The following is a 21,941-nucleotide window of genomic DNA, read 5'->3' on the forward strand; positions in this document are numbered from 1 at the left end:
CCGCCCCGGGCGCCGAGGGGGAGAGGAGCCCGGCCCCGGCCGCGCTGCGCCCTCAGCGGGCCCGCTCCGCTCCCGCTCCATGGACGCGGCCAACGGGGCCGTGCCCGAGGGCGCGGCGGAGCGGCCCCGCGGCCCCGCGGCCGCCCCGTCGGGCAGGAGGGAGTTGAAGGTGGTGGTCGTGGGCGATGGAGGCTGCGGGAAGACGTCGCTGCTGATGGTGTATGCCAAGGGCTCCTTCCCCGAGGTGAGGGGCTGCCACCCCCGCGGAGCTGGGGGGCCGCAGCCGGCGCCGGCCCCAGCGCTTGGGCCCCGCCAGCACGGCTTCTCGCCATCGCAGAGTCCGTTAAGGTTGGAAAAGGCCTTTGAGATCATCGGGTTCGTTCTCCTCCCTTTGCAGCAATACGCGCCCTCCGTTTTTGAGAAGTACACAACCAGTGTGACGGTGGGGAAGAAAGAGATCACCCTGAACCTGTACGACACCGCAGGTAAGGGGTTCCACTTTCCCGACCGCCGGCGGGCTGCGAGGGGCAGCTCCTGTGTGGCCACTGCGATGGCACCACTCGGGACATTGGCCTGGGACTGAGTCCAAACCCAGCCCAGCCTTTTGTAACTAAAGGCAAATAAGCAGAAACTGTATTCCTATAAAGTGTTGCTCCGGTGAATGCACCCCCATTTCTGTTCCGGCAGATTTGTCAGTGTCAGCTTAAACCAGACCAATATTTGAAGACTGTAAAGATGGACAGATTTTTAAATTGCTTCTCTACCTGGATAGTTTAACCGTAGCATTGCAGGTAAGGCTGCTAGAGACTAAAGTACAAACAAACCAACCACCGTTACCTGTTGCATATCAATGTGCCTTCCAGGAAAAAAAAGGATCGATTGTCTCATGGCAGTTCTGGTCATCGACTCATTCGTTATCTTAACAACCCAATTAATTCAGAAACATCAAATAGCAAACATATCTGGAAGTATTAAAACCCAATTCCCAGATGCAAAACATAATACAATCAACCAGGAAAATATTTTAATCTGCTGCCATGTGTTGAATAGGGAAGGAGAAAAAGGCTGGTTTGTGTTCAAAATCAAAAGGCTGTGGCAGTAAAAGTTATTTGAAAATGCTGATAGTTGTTCAGGTTCATTTGAGGGGCTTGTGAAATGGTTTGTGTTCAACTTCACTTGAAGTTGCCAGACTCTGTTATCCAGCTGCGTTCCTAAATGAACCCTAAAACTGACACGTGCCTGGTTTCAGCTCAGTGTAAATCATCTGTTTCAGTTCAAGCCTGTGGAGTTGTTCCAAATTTACACCAAGGCAAATAAGAACCGGATGCAGTCCAGTCATTTTTAATAGTAATAAAACACACTTACCTTCTTGCATACTGTACGTGATAGCTGAAAACATAATTTAAAAGGCTTTTAATCTAAAAGTGATCTTCGCCGCTCATTTTTACTACAGTGTGGTAAGATCCTGAGCACCCAATTTGCCAATTGTGTCTTGTTGTGTCAGTGTTACTGTTCTAAGTCCATTTAGTTGGGAGAACATACCTTCTACCGAATGGCATGGGGTTTGGGTCCAAGTGTTAGAGGAAAAGAGAAGGACTGGAACCTGGCGTGAGCAACCAAAGAGGGATTTCCTTAAGACAGGGTGTTGGCACCAAGAACCCGCCACTGCACTTGTCATTTTTATGTTTGTTTGCTGTCAGTGTGGATTTTTTGCCTGTTACATAATTCCTAGCTCTCATTTAAAATCCTCGTGCCACACATTCCAGCGTTTGCCTTTGAAGTCTCTTCCAGGCTGCAAGGAGCACGGGCTGGATCTGGAGATGGCGGTGGGCTGGGCAGGTCCAGCATTGCAGCACCGAGCTCTCCTGAGCCTGGCAGGAGTGCACAGCTCCTTGTGTCTCAGAGTTCAACTCTGCATGAGACCTGCAGCCACCAGCAGCCCAGGGACAGCTCACTGAGCCTGGTGCTGGTGGTTTATCGGAGAATCAGAACAGTTTGGGTGGGAAGGGACCTTTAAAGGTCATCTAATCCAGCCCCTGTGCAATGAACAAGGACATCTTTAACTAGATCAGGTTGCTCAGGGCCCTGTCCAAGCTGACCTTGGACGTTTTCATGGATAAAGCAGCCACAGCTTCTCTGGGCAGCCTGTGCCTCGTTGTGAAGAAATTCTGCTTTATATCTATTGCAAATCTGCCCTCTGATAGTTCAAAACCATTACCCCACGTCCTGTAATTTCCCAGTTCATGCATGTAACTATCAGGCAGTGTGTACCTTCCACACTGAAATCACAGCTGTGAAAACTGATTTGGACCAAAGCAGTGCTCCACTGAAGAACAGTGGGGTGTATTTTGTGTCTTGTGAGACACTTTGGGAAGTGGAGCTGCCGTTGATGGCGTGAAAGAGCACTTGCTTTCCATCTCTGATCTGGAAGCCTTGAAACTCAACATTTTTCACCCCCCAAAACAGCATCATGGCCACAAGGCTACAAGTTTCCTGGGGCTGTTGACACTTGTCTCCTCCCTTCCTGTTAAATTTCTTTTGCTTTCCATAAGACACAGCAAGAAAGAAAGCAGAGAAATTGTCACCCGGGTTAAGACATTTGACTGGCAAGGGGGAAAACCTGAATTTTGGTTCTGTTTCAAAGCTGCTTACGCAGTTGTATGTTACATATCTGTAAACTCTGTCAAATTTTAATTCAAGAAGCTTTTCAACCTCTTTCTGTAACTGAGGAGAGGAAGGACTCACTTGAGCACGTTTTAATCTCATCCTGTTTTTAATAGTACAAAACTGACATTGAGTTCCTTGAGGGTTAGACCGGGACCCAGAGCTGTGTATTTTTAGGATCTTGCTTGGAGCAACACTAAATAGACCTTGATGTACTTGAGCATCATGGAAAGGTAGAGGATAGGTTCAGCTCCATGGGCTGTTTAAAGTTGGGAGGACTCTTTGTATTGTCAAGTTCTGTGCAGCTCAAACCTTTGAGCTTGTCCTACTTACTGAGGAAGGAGGACACAAACAAAAAGCTTAAGAAACAAACGTTTCAAGATACAAAAGGTATTCTTTCCTTCACAAGAATTTTGGTAACAAATTAACTTAACGGATTAGTCTAAAATGTACCGGAAAAAGAATTTTTGGTGAGAGTTTTGTGCCGTGCTGCTGTGTCTTCCTCATTCAAACATTTCTTGCTGTTGCAGGAAGTTGGTGGTACACGTAAGCAATGTGTAAATGCTTTGTAACATTCTGGTCTGCAAGCAGTCTTTGCTGCTGCTTTTTCAGTTAGAAGCTTCCATTTCCAACTGTGCATGACAGAGGCAGAGGCACTGAGAGGTAAATGAACTCTGTAGTTTTTCCATGCCAGAGGAGCAGTGTCAATGCTCTAGGTGCAGTTCAGACACGAGGCTCAATTTCTGGTGCAGGAAATTTCTCAGAACAGAGAGCAGAGCACTGCTGCGCTGGGGAGGAAGTAATGCTTCACCATTGTGGCTACTTTCTCTGCCTCACAGGAAACACATGGAAGGCCACCAGCAAGGTTTCTCAGGTCTCTGATGACAGATGCACGAGGTCTTCAGAGAAAATTTAAAAGCCAGTGAATGTGAGAATATTTTTCTCATAACTTTGAGAGGGAAGTCATGCCTGAGTGAGACAAAAACCCCAGTTTTATAACTGACATGTGCCCCTCCTGCCCCAAGCATCCTCTTCTACCAGTTTTCTTCCTGCCAAGAATGTCTGTTTCCCAGTTTGTTTTGAGCTGAATAGGGAAAAAAAAACCCCCATAGCTGGCAAGCAGCTCACAGGCCAACACTTCTTTGGTGATGAGTGGGCAAAGGAGTGAGGAAGAGCAGACAGAGGTGAACGTGCACATGAGACTGAGACCTGTGGTTTCACTTCTTCTGTTCACCCTCAGCCATCACCTCCCTCCCCACCACAGCACCTGACTGCAGTGGTGTGGTTACGCAGCATCTCCCCAAGGCACGCAGGACTGGGAGCTTGGCAGAGAAATGGCAAATTTTAGGTGAATTCAGCTGGGTGGAGTTTTTTTCTTTGGAAAATCCTGAAGTCTCTGATAGTATGATGAATTGAGGAAGACAGAGGGGTCACAGATGTGCTCACGTAGGCAGATATTTAACCAACTCCTCCACAGCATGTTTTGTGTTAACTGGGGAAAGAAAACAGCTCCTGTGTTTAAGGAAGCACACACAGGGCTTTGCCTAGATATTCAGTTACTTCTTAGGTTCACCCTTATTTCTCCTTTTTAAAACTCTTTCAGTAAAAAGACCTAAATTTGTGCTAAATTAGCTCTGACCACAGACTGAGCAGCTTTACAGAGAAAAAAAAGTCTCCCAGGCCCTTCCTTGCATTTCACCAGCAGCACTTGAGGACAGGGGTGAAAGGGATTGTTTTCAGAGAGGGGGATGTCTATGTTTAGACACAGCCTGATCTGGGTTCCCTTACATCCTCAGCAGCTGAGGAGCTGCATCTGAGCTCCTAAAGAGCAACTTCCTTCTCCTTGCCCGTGAGTGCTGCAACCACAGGACTGTAACACACACAGGTTAAGCAATTGCCACCTCACCTTCCCCCTCTGCTCTCTGCACCCCACCCTGTTCTGTGCTCTGTATCCAACATTCCAAGTGCACACGTGTTTCATACAGCATTTTCTCATCCATCTATTGTTTGCTTAAAAACTCCTAACTGCAAAGCTGGATTTGAAGATGAAGGAGCAGCTCACCGGGGCATATTCTATAGTTTTTGACTTGCAATACAACATCTTGTGTCACATAATTAAAGACACTTTTTCTGTTATCCCATCCAGGAGAGTGTGAATTTAGGGGTTTGTTCTGATTCCAAGCAAATAAACATGTTTCTCCCAAGGGGACAGGCCTGTCTGCCTCATAAATTGCCAACAACAACTCGGAGGGCCTTTTTAATTTTACAAGCTATGTTGTTAGAAACTCGGAGGCCTGAATTGCAGTAAGGAAAACTTTACACAGCACTAGAGGAAGTTAGGAGAGAGAAAGAAAAAGTTTGGCACCTGATGTGTTTAATGCATTTAAGGGATTATCTCAGCAACAAAAATGGCAAATTGGTTGCAAACTAGTAGATGGATTGGGAAAATAAGAAGGGATAAACAGTACAGTCTTTGCTCTGAATGTTTATACAACATGCATAATTTTGTCAATTGTGTATTATTTCTGGATTAAACCCTGAGGGATCAATCCCTCTTTGTTCTGCACCTCCCCACAGAGCACATGGGTCTTGTGGAAACCTAAATACGAAGTGGTCCAAATCCAAGATTCCCATTGCGCAAAGATCTCAGGCAGACTGAGCGATGGTTTATCCAGCAGGGATTGCCTTGGAATAAACTGTATCACAACCAATCATTTAAAATAAGGAAGGGAGAAAAAGACTGTAATAGTATTGGCCTTCTGGTATATGCAGTTCTTCAGACTGGAGACAAAAATGTTGGCAAGTGATGGGTACATGACTTTGGACTGAGGCAGGTGCCAAAGCAGGAATTGTTGCTGTAAAGTTGGGGCACACTGAAATTTTCTGCATTCCTTCATTTGAAATATCAGCCTGAAGATTTGAGATGTGGAACTTCCCTGTAGGGCAGTTTCTGGTCTGTGTGTGGATTGTGGTGATCGTGGGAAGGAACAGCACTCCCAGTTCTCCTCGTGGAAATTCAGTACGTGACAGACATGTACCTGATTCCAGCATTCAGATGATAAATACACCTTCTACAGACTCTTTGAATCATGCTTTCTTCCTTATTAAATGAAAAAGATTGGGCTTTTCTTTCCCTGAGCTGCCAGCTGTATCTGGGAATTACTGCTTTCTTGAACTTAATCTCTCAAAGCAAGACACCTTCAGACTCCGGCACGGTGATTACTGTAAGGGAAAGAGAACAGGTCTGAAGCAAATCAGCTTCCTCTTGTCGCATCACGTGCCAGAATATCCCTAATCAGAAGTATGACAAATCCCCTGCTTTTCCAGAATTCAGCAGAATTCCCTTAGATCTGCTGGGGAGTCCTGCTTCAAAGGCCAGTTAAGCCTGGCTCATGCTGCAGCAAGGCTTGTAAAATCCTGTGTGTAATCGCGGCTTCCTCTCCACTCACCAGGCTGGGAAAAGCAAGTTTGCCACTAAGGCTTCTACTTCACCATTCCTGTCTAGCAAATACAGTGTTTCTTCTCCTTACAGCATCACATGTGCAAATGATTTTGGGGACTGCCACTGTCAAGCTGAAAATATTTAATAATGATTGTCAGATTCCTCCTGATGACTTTATTTTGGGGCAGCAACTTGGCAGTCGGTGTTTAGAACTGCTTCTAAGTCCTCAGCAGGTGGACAAAGCAGGCTTTTTATTAAAAAAATCCCGCCAAGGACGTGTTCTGTATCCTAAGCCATCAGTTTTGTCAGTGAGGCGGAATCTCCTGTACTCAAGGAATTTTACAAGTATGAAAAATTTGCAGTCTGTGCGATTATAGTACCATTGTTCTTGATCTCAAGTATGTGTTCTGCTTGTTCAGGACAGAGATTTCTTCATCCAAACCATCCTATGTGTTGCAGGGCAGGAGGACTACGATCGGCTGCGGCCACTTTCTTACCACAGCACCAATGTCGTGTTAATTTGTTACGATGTCATGAACCCCACTAGCTATGATAATGTAGCAGCCAAGGTAAGAGGCTTCTAAATGAATTACACGTGCCTGATAGATGACAAAATGTCACATTAGAAATGCTGGTGCTTTTAGTGTCCTGTACCCTGGGTGTGTAGATGCCCAGATCACTCATCATGTGCTGAGCTGCAGGTCACAGACCTTAGACCTGGTGCTTACCTCTCCATGGCTCCTAAGTGCTCAGAACTGGGGTCAGCTCTCACTAAAAAGATCAAACACCAGCAATGAAATCACTGCTTTATCTGTAGCAATGTCACACAACCAACATTGCACATCTTAGAGTCAAGACTGCTTCCATCACATGTGTGTTTAATTGCAGGGGAGAGATGAGAGCAACCACTTCTCTGTGCTGGGATTTCTCAAAGCTCCAAAGCATTCTTGGACATAGCACCAGGAAAACAAAGCAAGACTTAGTCCAAATTCTGTTTTTAAATGTGACTTTAGAGGAGCTCCTCAGAATTTAAACAGATGGTAAATAAACATTTTGGCATAGAGACAGATGCCACTATGTTTTTATAAAGCAGCTGACTTTGGGTAGGACTTTTAAATATTTCTGAGATGTAAATAGTGCATGTCAGCCCCCCCCCCCCCCCCCCCCCCCCCCCAGCTTACATTAAATGCTGCTTGTCTGTACTGTTTTGATTTCAGGAAACAAACAACAAAATAAAGTCCAGATGTAAAAGTTTTGTTTTTCTACCCCCAGTGGTATCCTGAAGTGAATCACTTCTGCCGGGGTGTGCCGCTCGTGCTGATCGGCTGCAAGACAGACCTTCGGAAGGACAAGGAGCAGCTGCGCAAGCTCAGGGCTGCCAGGCAGGAACCCATCACCTACAAGCAGGTAAACTTCAGTCTTCCTGAAGTGGTGGCCTCTTGGCAGGAGATAAAGCACACGATGGCATTGCTCCTCACAGGTATGATCACAGACACTGCAAAGTTAGGTGATCCCGGTAAAGAAATGACTGATGGCACTAACGGAGGTTTCTGTAAGTTCTCTTTGGAAGTGGTCAAATCACCACCTATTTTTAGTGCCAAAGTAAAGAGAAATATGAGCTGCTTTAAAGGACATGGCGATCTGCCTTCTATGCTCTTTACATCTCATTCTTCTTTCACAGCTGGGTTATTTCTGTTACAAGTTTGAAGCCTTAACAGGTTTGCTGGACTTCCTTCCTAACTGTTATTAGCCTAAATTGCAGCCATCACTGGTGCTTTGATCAGCACTGTGATAAAGACTGGAGATGTTAGGAAACACATTCCAGTATTAAATACACTGACTGTTCTGGAATAAATGTATTTTGCAAATCCTACTTCAAAATAAATCCTTTCAAGGCCAATAGCAAGAACATGTACAAGGTTTCTCTGACATGAAGGACTGTGTTTTGATGTCTCTAAAGTAATCTTAAGAAAACGACATATTATCAGTATCTCTGAGTATTATGAATCAATGAGATTTATGAGTAGTGTTTTGTCAGTGACATAGCTGTCATAGGTATGGGAGAAACAGTGATGGAACAGCTTGTCCCATGTCACACAGGACCTTTCTGCTCTGGTCCTCCAATTTTTCTTTTTGCTAAACTACAAAGTCATCCTTCTCCTCTCACCTCAGAGCAAGAACAGCAGCTTTCAAACTGAGACACACATCCAGGGTACAGGGTCAAGTGCACTACGACCTTGAGTGAATCACCACTTCTAAACAGCAGGAAAATAAACTGCAACTGCATCACCACAAAACCATGCTGGGCCTTTTAGTTCGTCTCCCTTGCACACAAGATGAGGTCCCAGCCTGTCACTGTGAACAGTTGCAGATTGTCCCTTGTTTGCATGAATAAATCCCTTCACCATCCTCATATGTCAGAGGTTCCAGGCAAGCAACTGACACTTCTGGCCAGTCTGCTGAGGCCTCATGCAGTTAAACTCAAGGACCCATGTGTTATACAAGCTTTGTCTCCTATGTGAGCCCTCTCACTTGGTTTTTCCTCCCTGAAATGTGCTCTGCCTCAGTTTTTTACAGCTCATGGCACCTTGAGCCATACCACGTGGTGCTGCCCATGCCAGGCACAGAGGATCTGAACAATATCTGCCACCACTGCAGCTTGCAAACAACATGAAGGAGACAAACTGCTTAAATATGAAGAAACAACACCGACACCCCCCCAGTAAAAGCCCAAGTGATCCCACTCCCAGAGATTATAATGAATAGATGCAGAGTCTGTGAGCCATGGGTTGCAGATCTGGAATTCACAGTAAAAGGCTGACAAGCATTCAAACCTGGGGGCTGGCTCTGCAGGGACAATAAAAGGATCACAAGTAAGAAATCACTGTGCTTTGTCTGTAGTGATTTCACACAACCAGCATTGCATGGAAAATATTTTAGATTCAAGCTTGTTCCCACTGCATGGCTGAGAAATGCAGGCACCCGTTTGTTTTTATGAGGATTTTGGCTGTGCCCTTGTGATGCTTCAAAGCAGAAGTCAAGGTTCCTGCATGTGCCCCAGCAAAACAAGGCAAGGCATCAGTGCAGATTCTGTTCTTGCATGTGACATTCATAGTACTGAAGGTGACATCACAGAATAGTTAAGGTCAGGCCTGAAAAAAATACCACCATGTAGACATCTTATCCTTGCTCAAGTACCTACCTCAGCATTTAGTTTAAAGAAATTCAATACTGAGAATATTTTTGTGCTATCAGGACTCTGCATCTCAAGAGTCTCTGACGCTCTGAACTCTTAGGCCAGGCTTTGGTTCAGCATAGTGGAAAAGCCCCAAGTTTATTTACAGTGCTTCAGTTTATTACCAATGCCACTCACACTCCAGCACTGCACTCAGAGGCAGCTTCTTTCTTCATGATTGCAAAGATACACAAATCAATTCCCTTTCTTCCCAACTCACCTTCCTTCTCTCATCCACCGAACTTGCATCTTTTCTTTCCTTTTTATTCTTTCTAGGGTGAGGCAGCTTGCAAAGAGATTAATGCAGAAATTTACCTGGAATGCTCAGCAAAATGTCGTGAGAACATCGAAAATGTTTTTAAAGAAGCCACAACCATTGCTCTGAGTGCCATGAAGAAAGCCAAGGGCCAGAGGAAACGGAAAGTGTGCTCAGTGTTATAATCTGGACTGCACGAGAGCCAAAGGATTCAGATTTTATAAATAGTTTAACTTCAAAAACCATTTTTTTTACATATTCGTATTCCTAGGATAATGTTTATTTTAAAAATTAATTATTTTTAGTATTTTTGCACTTTTGTTACATTGTTCTCACGGAGTTTGCAAAGCTGTTTATCACAGTTAACTCCGGCTGTGTGCCTTCACCCATCTGGCTTTTGCTTCCAAGTGTGAACAACTCACTACTGAAACTGCAATGAACAGCAACTGCTACTATACAACTTAGTGCTGGGGTTTTTCCTCCTCTGCAAAATAATTGTGGGATGCTGGAGCTACAATTTACTGCCTTTTTCCAGTAGAAAACCCACACCTTTCAGAAGCAATGTTAAAGCAGCTTATCAAGCACCTTTGTAGAGACAAAGTTTTGTCTTAACATTTTTGAGTTAATTAATTTGGTGGCAATGGCATGAGGAGGCCTCAAGCTGCCCCCTGAGTGCAGATGGAACATCCACCACCCCCCTGGAGCAGCTTTGCAGAGCTGCACCTCAGAGTTCTTCAAGGCCTGCTGCTGGAATGGCATTTACCAATGGAAATACATCAGTTGCTCCAATTAAATAATGGAGTATCATGGGAAATAGTTAATTTACAGCACTCAAATTTAGAAGTACTCCAAGCAGCTACTACATGTAATGTCAAGTCAATCTTATGATAAACATTTACAGATTATTTAATACAAGACAGATGCAAATCATGGTGCACACTAGAGGAGAAATTCATTCATTTGTGAAATCACCTCTGTTGGTATAAAGTTTTCCCTTTTGTGATGAAGGTGTCAGTTGTCCCAAGATCAGGGAGGCTCCCAGTGCACACCCTGGTACATGTGCCTTGTTTCTCCTGGTTCTTTTGCACATCCCCTCACTGAGATCTCGGATTGTAGGAGCAATCCCTAGTTTGTAGTCATCATAAACCAAACCTGAGAGGGGAAATGAGGTTCCTGTAGCACAGGTGTTGCTGAAAGCTTTCTGTGTAAGGCAAACTGTACATGACCAGCTGCTGCAAAACTCTTTTGGAGGAAACCATCATTATTGTTTTACATGCAGGGTAAACAGATTGACCCTTAAAAAACCTTTTTCTTTTCGTTTTCCTCCTAACTTGCATTGATTTAATTAAGGTTTGTGAATGCCTATGAGCCTAAAATGGAAAATTAAATTGGAAGCTTGTGCACATCCTTGACTATAGCAAAACCTTGGAGAATTGTGCAGCCTTTTCTCCACTTGTGAGTGAAAGAACCACCCCTCACCTCACGCAGTATGAAACTGAAACACCAACGTTCAGGAAGTGACCTGTTCACCATCAGCTCCACAGTGGAAATCTCTCTGGCTTTTTTATCTGAGTTTCTCAGGTTGCAGAACTCACGTTACTCACCCCTGCAGAAGCAGGTTCTAGCATTGCTCTCAACAGAGAACAATTCATACTTCATAAGCTGAGAGTTCAAGGAGTTAAAAAAAAAAAAACAAACAAACCTCACAGGGTGTGCAAAAATAGCAAAATACAACCCAACTGGTGTGAAACCTATTGAAAATATGCAAATTGGAGTTGATTGTTCATGCCCACAGGACAGTGACACAGCAAAGGTAATTTTGCAAGTTTGCAGCAACAGAACTGATGAATCCACGGCAAGCCTGTGGTGCATTATCTGCCCCCCCGCGAGCACACTCTGGGGAGGAGGGCACTGTTTTCCACTCTGCCAGAGGATGTGCCCAGTCTGGGCTTTGTGCTGGCTCAAAGGAAGCCTCCACTCCTGGGAAAGACATGGCCCAAGGCAGCTCGGTGCTGCAGCTGCCTGAGGAGGTACAGAAGTCACAGCAGCCAAAAAAGGGTGTTCCAATGAGTGAGTGTAAATTCAAGCAGCACAAGGACTTTAGCAGCGTAGCAGTCAGTGTTTGTCCCCTGCCATCCCCTTGACCCAGTGTTTCCATTCTCTTCATTACTGGTACAAGTGCAGCAGCTAAAGAAAGGATTTAATACTTGAGCTGGGCCTTTCCAGAATCGTGCCTCAAAAACCAACCCAAGGACCGTGTGTTTGTTACTAAAAAGGGGCAGAGGCAGCTGCATACTGAATGGTTTATTTTAGGTTCTTTCAGGCCTGGACAAATGACCTGGTCTCCCTGGAAAAGGGCTAGCAGACTTCCCTGCCATTTAAAAACTGCTTTTGCTTGCATGATTTTGTTTTCAAAGGAGGAATTTCTCTTCTTTAAATAACTTTTTAGAAGTGTATATAGCAGCAGTATGGTACAAAGATGAGCATTTTCTTTTCACAGTACACATAGGTTAGTATTGCCACTGAGAATATGCCTTGAAAAACAGCATTCGCTCTGTATTACTGATCCACCCAGAGTGTTCATAAACCTCAATAAATCCAATACCCAGAATTTAAATAATAAAACTGGAAAGTGTCAGGTATCATTCCAGAATTGGAATTACAGTAGATCCCACATTTTCCCCAGCTCTGGCGCTTCGCCAGGCAGGTGCATGCTGCTCTATATACAGAACAAAAACCCCAGAAGCAAATACATTTTATATTAAATATACATAAATAGCAGGAGTGTGACTGGAGAGCCATGCTTGCATTAATACTGAGTCTGTGCTGGCAGAGTCCTTCACCAAACATGGGGACAGGCGAGTCCTTCCGAGCCCATCCATCGCCTGGCTGGGGTTGAGCAGGATCTGTCCCAAACCCAGCCCTGCTGGGAGAAGAGGGATGGATGCACACTGGGAACAGGGGGAGTCACAGCTTCTTCACCTTGTCTTTGTTCTTCTGGAGTTTAGTGTGCACCACCTTGAGAGTAGTGAGGAAGTTCCCGAGGAAGAGCAGCAGGAAGGTAAAAGCCAACACAAAAACCTGGAAGGGGAGAGGAAGCAGCATTTATTACCTTGTAATATTACAACATGGATTACATTCAGCACTGCTGTGCTCTGCCAGACACAGAACAGACTCTGCTGCATTATGCTGAGGTATTTAAATGGAGTCAGATGTCCAAATATCTTTCAGGATGTGGTGAAACACCCCCCTCTGCCCTGCTCTGTGCTGTTTCTGAGCAGAGCCAACACGCACCTGCCATTCTTTGCATTCCTTGTGCCTTGACAATCTGAAAAGCGTGATTGCATTGTATAGCTGCCAGAACTGCAAAGGGGAAAAGGAAAAAAAGGCAATTTAATTATGAGCAAAAAGAATCAAACCTTGGAAACATTTGTCATGGCTGTGTGTGACCCAAAGCACCCTTGTGTGGGGGTGCAGCAGCAGGCACTGCGCCGCAGAGGGAGGAGGAGATCACCCAACTTACATGCCCGAAGAACAGGAAGGGAAGGAGAAACGTCAGCCCCCGCCACATCCAGGACTGAAATCCTTCTGGAAGAGGTTGACAGAAAAGGCAGAACATGAGCACGAAGAGCCAGGACTGGACCTGCAGCTGTTCCCCACCCAAACCACCTCATAAGGGCTATTCCTGCCACATGAAAATATTTTCTAGAAATTGCTGTAGTTGGAGGAGGATGAAGTTGGGGATGACCAAAACCTCCATCTCTTAGTCTCTTCAAATGCTGCCAAAGAACAGACTTCTCTGCTCCTGACCCACACAACTCAAGGAGGGGGATAAAAGCCTCACTGCCCCTCCTGCCTTGGGACACAGGCAGCCAGGCAGGGGGCAGCTCTGCAACTGGGAGGGCACACAGCCCTCTCCCTCTCCATCAGTGCATCCAAAACCTGTGCAAAAATACTGCAAAGAAAGCATAGCAGGAGACCTCACCTACTGTAAGGTCCAAGTGGTTTCTCTCCCCCAAAGCCCGGAGCCTGTAGAGGCACCCCCTTTGGTAGTAATACTGTAAGAACTGAACACAGCCTAGAGAAGGAGAGAGAAAACATCACGACATTGGTTATTCACAAGTATGGTAAGTATCAAACTACTTTAATAATATTTAATCCAACAGCATTTAATTACTGCTTATATTTGTGGATTGCATATTTGTACACTGTCTTTATATTCCTGCGATTTAATATTCCAGTATTTGCCAAATGAAAAGTGTTTCCTTCTAAGCACGTACAACACAAAATTACTTCATCCCCTGAATTAGCAAGGTAAGATATACTCACTCTGAAATATTGAAAATGCTAAAAATTGGCTGCGAAACATCTGATACATGAGTCCATCCGGCCTGGAAGCAGAACACGGGGGAGATCCATTAGTTTGCTAAAAGCACCCAGTGCATCCAACCCTTCCCCTTCACCATCAGGCCTGATCCCATTAGCAAACGAACCAGCAGCTGGTGCCCAGCCCATTCCACCCATTGGGAGCCCAGAGAGGTGCTACAGCCACGCAGGAAGTGCTCTCATTGATTAGGTTTCCCCTCTCTAACAAGGATAAATGCCATCCCCTGTTATCCATTATCACAGTTTTCTCCAGGCAGCAAAGCCATTCAGCATCATCTGCATCGAGAATCCCAGCACGGCAACAGGGGGTGGCTGTGCTGCTTATCCTGAGGGCAGTTCAGGATGGATGGAGGGCAAGGGACCTTCTGCCCCAGCCATTAAGTCAGCCCCTTACAGATTCAGGAGCAGAAGCTTTTGTTGTTTTAAAACAATTTTTAATAATTAACTCATCAGTTCATGCCCATGTTGGGACAGGTTGCACGGGGGGTGCATCGCGGGTTGTCTAACCAACACCACCACCCACTGCAAGGGGGTAACTTGCAGTTTTGGCTTTAAACTCTCTAATCAAGGCTAAGTAAAGGCACCAAACATTCATTTTGTGGTGTCCTTCCTCTATAGCAAAGTGCTGCTTGTTTCCTTAGTTACAGAGACAGAAACTGGGAGACTTGTAAAGATTTTGCTATCACCAGCCCAGTTACAGCCACAGGGTTTGTGTTTTTGTTGTTTTTTTTTTTTTTTTTTTTTTTTTTTTTAAACCAGCAATGTAAATACAAACTTGCAGCGTTGTATTTATCATTGAAAACATCTGTAACATCAAACAAATATTAAGGCTGACACTCTGCCATGTGTCCTGTGGCCACAGCTTCATGGTCACACTGGATTTAAATGCTCAGATGATATAAACACCATGAAACAGGCTTGAAGCACCTCGAGCAGGCAAGAGCAGACTCACCACGTTAACATCACTCCAGACAGGAATGTGGAAACGTAGTGATGAGACACCCACCAGCCTTTGATCCTGAGCAGAAAAAACATGGCAGTTAGACAAGAAACATGGATTTCACTATTCAAGTCCAGCCTTACAGGCAAAAAATGATCCAAAAAATAGGAGCAAAGCAGATGTCCCAACTCAAGCACAAGGGATGCTGAGGCATTTCCAACCAAAAATGTGTGACTTCTAACACAAGGCAGCACACACACCCCAGACCACATCTACAACTAACCCACAGCTACCAAAACCAGCCAACACCTTGGACCAACAACTTAGGGACTCTTAGGAACTGCAACGTCTCTCTTCCCCAAACCTCAGCTGGCCACATGTGCCTTTGGAAGTGACCAGGGAGGAAGAGAGAGACAAAAGACTTTGCAGAGAGGCCATCAGCATCTCAGATTTGCTGGGCTTCAGTGCCAAGCTGAATGCCTTTTTGTTGCCTGGTTTTCTCTTAAGGACATTTCATGCTTTCCATGGTTTTTGCAGGTGGCACTGTACCTTGAGCCATTGCTAATGAGAATGCTTTCTCGTATCGTCAGCGTGCAGTAATACCACACCAACAGAAAGTTAAACACTTCATCTGTCACCCTGTTGAACAGGAAAAAAACACAGAGTAAAAAACCCTCTTGTTAATTATGAAGACGCATTTTAGAATTCCCTGTTTTCCCTTCTTCCTCCTGGGTAGATGAAAACCTGCCCAAGTGAGGCTGTGGACACAGAGTTCCATCCTGAACATCTCTAAACCACATGGGCAGCACTGCCAGGCTCCAGGCCCCTTTCCCCCTCCCCGTGATCCAACACTGCAGATCCTGAGCTGATAAGCAGGTATGCAGGGATGACATTAAGTGCTGCTCAAGGAGAGAAAGCACCACAGAAGCAGCAGATGATCCAATTTAAGAGAGGCCTTTCCAGGCTAATTCAATGAGGAGATTCCATGAGATCTATATAAATCCAATCAACTGAAAGAATGGAAGAGCATTATGCTCGGGGGCAAAAAAAAAAAAAACAACCCCAAACCACCAAAACTTTATTTTGCCATTTGCAAACTCCTGAAGCCAAGGGCACTTGGGGCAGCCTCCGTACAGGGCAGCATCATTCCTGGTACAATCCTGCATTCACTCAGACACACAGAGACCATGGTGGAAGTGCGTGGCTCCAACACCTTCCTGGTTTTTAAGCAAAACTGAATAGTGGAAGCTTGTTGGTGCTCAGACACTTTATCACAACCTGGAGATAATGCTTCAGGTCTGATTATTTCACACAAATTCTCTTTTGTTGCTTTTGTAACTTCAGAGCTGCAGCACCATGTTGGTCCCTGCCCGAGACAACCCACAAGCACAACCAACAGTTCGTTCCCAAGGACAGCATAATGCCAGAATAACAACATCAATTTTTAGCATCATTAGGAAACATGATGTTGGATTTTCTCAGTTACAAGAGACTCTTTTAAAAAGGAAAAACAATTAGCTAAAATACAGCTCCTGCCAGAGTTGAAGAAGTGCAGGTGTCCTGCTGCCCAATTGCTCAAAACCTAAACACCACCTGAGCTGTCTCACTGTCCTTTAACAGTACATAAGATAATTCAAACCCAGCACAATTTTATGCAAAATACTTGATAAGGAATAAAAATGCAGCTTTACCTGTAGTGGAGAAAAAACCTGCAGGCGACAGCCCCGAGTAACAAGATTATTGTCAGATAAAGTTTGAACTTCTCATACTCGTCCTTGTAGGCAAACCTGGAAGGAAACAGGTGCTGTTTACAGACACAAACAGATGTTTGACTGGAATGTGTCTTCAGCTTTTCCAAACCACATACAAGGCCAAATGCCAAGCCCAGAGACAGAGGTTTTGCTAAAACTCTTAGAAAAGCAGTGGACAGTGGTGAAAGGCAGAGCTCTGCCTGCAGGGAGGATCAGCTCAGTCTCAGCTGCAACACAATGCCTTAAGTCCATCAGAGCTAGTTTCTGGGTTGGCACGACAAGATTTTAAAAATACATATGTATATCTCCATTTTTTAGAGCACTGGATGCCTAGAAGTCACAGTACCATTTTTCATCACAAAAAAACTCCGAACACTTTTACAATTAAGGCCACAGGCTGAGCTGGGCTTAAAAGCAAGCGATGGACGGAATCAATTGAAGCTACATAAGATGTTAGCTTACCCCCATGTCCCAGTCCAATGGCCCACCCTCAACATTTCACTCATCAGGTCTAACAGAAACCTATTCCCCTCTCTGGGCTCCAGTCCACACCCACAGCTGGCCCCAGAGAAACCCAAATTCACACATGTGGGGAGGCTCACTCACTTTGCTTGGTTGCTCAGGAGAGTGACATTCACGTTTCCCAGCACCAGATTTAAGTACAACCTGGAAGACAAAAGCCGAGAGCAGACCCAAATAAGTTTTATTTGAACGCCACAGGGTGATCTAGATCGAGGTGATGAGACAGTGGCTCTGCCAAAGCCACACTTGCTGGAGGGTTTTAATTAAGAAAAACTAGAGGGAAAGACCACAGAAGAGGCTTTACACATGGAAACATTGGTCAGCATTTCCAGGAAGTTACTGGAAAGGTTTCTTTTCCTGGTCCATTTTTTGCACTACAGTCTAAGGGCAATATACGTAGTGTCCACTGTCCAAACCCAGACAAAGGGAGGATCTGGAAAAAAAGTTTCTGACAGAAACTTCTGAGGGGCTGCAGCATCACACAGCCCTTGACAACTGACGTAACTCTGCCCTAGCAACCCGCCTGAAGAAAAAGTTAAAGTTGGTTAAAAACATTATTAAAGAATAAAAAGAGAAAAGTCTTGTGCTGATTCAGCCCTCAAAAAAATTAGCCCAGGAAAACATCAGTGTGGAACACTGACCTGCACAGTCCCTTGCCAGTGCAGGTTACTGTCATTTTAACAGAAAACCTGCACTGCCCACACACATTTACATCCACTCACAGCTAATGAATTCTGTGTACAACTGACACAGCAGCTCAGCAAGAGATTTATGACTAATCCAATTTTACATGTCTTTCTTCAACCTTTTCCTTCAGGAACAAAGCGCTGTGAACATTCAAAAATCAAAAATTCCTGGAGCACGCAAGGCTCCCCGGCAGAGCACACACCCGTTCCTCTTGGGCAGGTAGGCTTCCATGTCAAAGAAGACATTCTGCCTCTCCTTGATCTGGCTGCTGATCTCCTGAATGAGAGCAAACTCCTCGGGACTCGCTCTGGGCTTGCACCTGCAAGAACACAGAAACAAGATATTCCTGTTCATGTTTTCACCTCCTTTTTATTTGAAGGAAAATAATGTTGTCGTAAGACCCAGGCTGTTCAAAAGTTGGCTCTGTGAGGTATTGAGCTTTGCTCCTGTATTTCTGCGGCACCATTTGGCTTATCACGACTTTATTTCACTGCCAGGTTTATGCTGCTGTAGGTTACTTCAGCCAGTTGGTTTATAAATCAGCTCCTGTCTTCATCAGCTCAGTGACAGGATCGCGTGGGAATATTGTGTTTTTCTGAAGGAGCTCCCTCCACCCTGGGAACTTTGTGCCTGGTTTCAGGCACTGCCCTTGCAGAGCCTGCAGCTCCTCAGGTATGAAGTATTTCAGGACGTAACAGGGCACAGAACTGATGATTTACTGACAAACTGTGGTTTTTAGTAATTAACGTTAACCAGAGAGCAGCGAGCCAGCAGCCTGTGGTGTCAGAGATGCTGTACTCAGGCCTGCACACAAGGAATTCAGCCCGTGGCTCCTGGGATCAGCCAAGGAGCCAGAGACAGTCCCCTCCTGTAAACCCACCCAGGAGCAAGTCACACCTTCAATTTCAAGGACTGATGTTGCTCTTCCGGTGCAGTTTACAGAGCAAAGCATTGCTCACCTGGCACAGCCAAAAGCTGCACAGTCCTGCAATGCACAGCACGCACTGCAAGGATGAAACCCACACCAGCTCCCTTAAACTTCTTTATTTACAGGATTCCTCTTTCATGCAGTAGTGAACCTTCTATTTGGCAGTGATATGGAACAACTTTAGCACCGTAAAAGTACTAAAAATCCAAGCATTTCAGCCTTTGGGAAGGAGAAATATCCCATCCCTGCCTCATCCACCCTCCAGGTCTCCTGTTACCGTTGTAGGCTGTGCTTCAGATCCCTCAGGGTCTTCTTCTGCCGGTGTATGGAGCTGCTGCAGGCTGTCTGCAAGCTGGTGACTTCTTCCAGTTTCTGCCTGTAAACCTTGTGTGTTTCCTGCAGGAAATGAGGAGATGGCTGGTAGGAAGAGCCCTTCTAGGTTATTCATGGCATTTGGCCCTCACCTCCGAAGGAAACAAGGAAAATCCTGGCTTTATGGGATACAACAGGCACCCCTTTAACAAGCAAGGAGGGGGAGATGCCAAACCAGTACAGATACAACAGGGCGTACATGGACCCTGATGAAATTCCTGCAAGAGGAAAAGCATCCTCTCCACTCATCTCATTTCCTCTTTAAAGAGCTTTCCCACTCAGGAGTTCCTCACTCCCATCCCACCCTGCAATGAAGCCCCTAATCCTTGAATCCTCTAATCCTCCATTTGATCCTGATCCATGCCCATCAAATGGTGGCTGAATCACAGAGCAGGCACTCCAATTTCACAGCCAGATTAAATCTTGGAGAAAAAAAATGAGGACCTAACAGAGTTGGGGGGGAGGGGAAAGACACAACACCAGGCACAAATCCATGGCTGGAGGTTTAGACACCTCCTGGCCACCACTGCCATCCCAACCCCACGGATATTCAAGCAACCTACTGCCCCATATTCTGGTTTAAAGAGCTGAAGTGATGTCCCTGCCTGTGGCCTCAGATGCTCCCTGGAAGGAACTGCTCTATCACAGCTCATTGGTCCCCCAAAGCCCCCAATTAGTGCTCAGCCATAACGAGGACACGCTCATCAACTGCAAACCCATTGAGCCGAGCCTCTGCTCTCACCCTTCCCTGTGCTCAGGGATACCTGGGCTCTGCTTTTCCACTCTTTGCATGGATTTCACCCCCCTTCCCCATGAGGGAGGTCTCAGGAAGGGCTCCCCAAGCACCAAACAATGACCTCTGAGTCAACTTTAAGTTGGAAAACTGAGTTTGCAGAGTTTGGGTTGCATGGCTGCATCACCTACCAGCACACCAACAACCACAGGAAATTCCTACCGCTATTCCCAGAGGATAAACATGGTGGTGAAACCACACAAACCAAATCTTGGCTCTCCTCCTTGCTAGGACCCACCTGGTAGCTGTTCTTTATTTACAAGAACAATCCAAAGCAAGCTCCAGTATCTGATTTAAAGACCTTAATAACCAAACTAACCCCGTACAGGCACTGCAGCTCTCACCGTTTCAGGCTCACTGTGGTTTTGCTGAGCACACCTCTACAGCACTAATCCCTGGTCAATGACACCACCAGCAGCTGCCACCCCACCGAAAAGTGTTTCTACTTTCCTTTTACAGGTGGGGAAACTGAGGCAGGGACAGGTCACTGACATTTACTGTGGTTTAGGTCAGACTCAGGCAGGGAGCTTGGTGAGAAGGTGCACACAGCAAACAAGTGACCAACAAAACCAGGCCAGCTGGTCTCCCCCAGCACCCAAGCCTTGTTTCTGCTAACAGGAGTACAACCTGAACTGAGTTTTAATTAAGAAAAAAGCTAAATCTGGAAATCACACTTTTTTTTCTTTTTTAAAATTTTTTTTCTTTTTTTTTTTTTTTTTTTGCATGCATGTTCTGTTTAGCAGTCTAAAAGAGGCTAAAACAGCCTCCAGAGTGAGAACAGCCGGTCATACTTTAAAACTGCCTTTAAGATTTAAAACACGTGTCTAGGTGCAGCACCGATGACAAGCTGGGAACGAAGGAAAGGTTTCTGGAGATAAAAGCATCTTGTAGGACAGCTCTTGGCCCCCACTCCGAGACCTTTCTGCCCCTCAATGCACTTTTGCAAGATGGAAAAACAGCACTTGGACCCGTCGTATCCCACCACGAGAAATCAAACTCCGCCAGGAGATGCTGGCGGGACAGGCGCTGCCCGCACTGCTCTTTGCACCAACTCCATGGGCGCACAACCACACCGCGTCCCCTTTTTCCATCCTCGTTCCAGCACTGGGAACGGCGGCACCACACCTTGGTGCATCCTCAGAGGGACCAGGGGCACGGCCACGGCTCGGTGTGCGCTGTCCCATGCGCTGCAGCCCGGGGGTAGCGGGGCCCGGGCGGCGTGTGGGTGCCGTGCGGGGATGCACATCCGAGCCCCGCTGCGCTCCGTGCGGGCTCCCCGCGGCCGCGGCCAAGGCACCCAGCACGCCTGGCCGCCCCGGGCGGGGCGAGGGGAGCCCGCCCGCACCCCCGGCTGCTCCCGCCCAGCCGCCCCGGGGATCCTGCCGGGGATGGGCGAGCCGGGGCCGACCCCGCGTCACGATGCGAAGCGGAGCCGGCAAGGGCGGCGCGGGGCAGTGCGGGGGGAAGCCGCGTCCGCGCAGGCGGGGGGAGGCACCGCGATGCCCCGCAGGGCCCCGCCGCTCACCTGGAGCTGCCGGAACTCCTCCTCCAGCTCCCGCCACTCGCCGAGGCTCCGCTCCAGCTGGTCCCGCATGGCGCGGGGCCGCGCGACCTGCCCGGGCCGCCGGCGCGCGCCCGCCGCCCGCACCCCCCGGGCCCGCGCGCCGCCTGCGCCGCTGACGTCATCGCGCGCGGTCATGGGCGCGGCCCCGCGGCGGCGCGCGCCACCCGCCGGCCCGCCTCCCTCCCACCCCCCCCCGCCCCCGGCCCGCCCCAGGGCAGGGAACCGGCAGGTGAGGGAACGGTGTGCTCTGTGCTGCCCTCGGGCCAGAGAGCCCCTCGGGCCAGGGATTCCCTCTCAGGTCAAGGCTTCTCTCAGATGCGGGATCCCCTCAGGTGTGGGATCCCCTCAGGTGTGGGATCCCTTCAGGTGTGGGATCCCCTCAGGTGTGGGATCCCCTCAGG

At 46.8% G+C, this 21,941-nt stretch overlaps 2 protein-coding genes across 5 annotated transcripts; one reads left to right on the forward strand and one right to left on the reverse strand.

Moving 5' to 3' along the window:
- Window positions 1–10: 10 nt before the first annotated feature.
- On the forward strand, window positions 11–11,800 carry RHOF (ras homolog family member F, filopodia associated). 2 transcript variants are annotated; one of them, XR_010723418.1, is made up of 6 exons: window positions 19–244; window positions 398–485; window positions 6,566–6,675; window positions 7,379–7,513; window positions 8,674–8,979; window positions 9,618–9,708. XR_010723418.1 is itself a non-coding variant. In XM_066200108.1 (5 exons), the coding sequence occupies exons 1-5, from the start codon at window positions 80–82 to the stop codon at window positions 9,780–9,782; spliced, it is 663 nt and encodes a 220-aa protein (XP_066056205.1). In that variant the 5' UTR covers window positions 11–79; the 3' UTR covers window positions 9,783–11,800. The 2 variants fall into 2 exon arrangements, 1 of the variants encoding a protein (XP_066056205.1); XM_066200108.1 differs by lacking the exon at window positions 8,674–8,979 and having other exon boundaries at window positions 11–244; window positions 9,618–11,800.
- Window positions 11,801–12,020: 220 nt separating this feature from the next.
- TMEM120B (transmembrane protein 120B) lies at window positions 12,021–21,624 on the reverse strand. Of its 3 annotated transcripts, none has more exons than XM_066200105.1 (12): window positions 21,502–21,624; window positions 19,089–19,207; window positions 18,086–18,202; window positions 17,281–17,340; window positions 16,615–16,710; window positions 15,473–15,562; window positions 14,939–15,001; window positions 13,927–13,988; window positions 13,583–13,675; window positions 13,121–13,185; window positions 12,892–12,960; window positions 12,021–12,678 (listed from the first exon to the last, which is right to left on the reverse strand). In XM_066200105.1, the coding sequence occupies exons 1-12, from the start codon at window positions 21,568–21,570 to the stop codon at window positions 12,565–12,567; spliced, it is 1,017 nt and encodes a 338-aa protein (XP_066056202.1). In that variant the 5' UTR covers window positions 21,571–21,624; the 3' UTR covers window positions 12,021–12,564. The 3 variants fall into 3 exon arrangements, with proteins under 3 accessions (XP_066056202.1, XP_066056201.1, XP_066056203.1); XM_066200104.1 differs by having other exon boundaries at window positions 14,936–15,001; XM_066200106.1 differs by having other exon boundaries at window positions 12,888–12,960; window positions 14,936–15,001.
- Between the last annotated feature and the right edge of the window lie 317 nt (window positions 21,625–21,941).

This window comes from Chamaea fasciata, unplaced genomic scaffold (assembly GCF_029207755.1).
Source record: "Chamaea fasciata isolate MVZ Bird 193981 ecotype frontalis unplaced genomic scaffold, bChaFas1.0.hap1 SCAF_18, whole genome shotgun sequence".
Classification (NCBI taxonomy): domain Eukaryota; kingdom Metazoa; phylum Chordata; class Aves; order Passeriformes; family Sylviidae; genus Chamaea; species Chamaea fasciata.

Coding starts and splice junctions, on each gene's coding strand:
- RHOF (XM_066200108.1), top strand. CDS start 80: ATGGACGCGGCCAACGGGGCCGTGCCCGAGGGCGCGGCGGAGCGGCCC. Junction 486..6,565: donor GAACCTGTACGACACCGCAG/GTAAGGGGTTCC, acceptor TATGTGTTGCAG/GGCAGGAGGACTACGATCGG. Junction 7,514..9,617: donor AACCCATCACCTACAAGCAG/GTAAACTTCAGT, acceptor TATTCTTTCTAG/GGTGAGGCAGCTTGCAAAGA.
- TMEM120B (XM_066200104.1), bottom strand. CDS start 21,570: ATGCGGGACCAGCTGGAGCGGAGCCTCGGCGAGTGGCGGGAGCTGGAG. Junction 16,711..17,280: donor CTCCTGAGCAACCAAGCAAA/GTGAGTGAGCCT, acceptor GTTTCCTTCCAG/GTTTGCCTACAAGGACGAGT. Junction 12,679..12,891: donor AGGAATGCAAAGAATGGCAG/GTGCGTGTTGGC, acceptor CTCCCCTTCCAG/GTTTTTGTGTTGGCTTTTAC.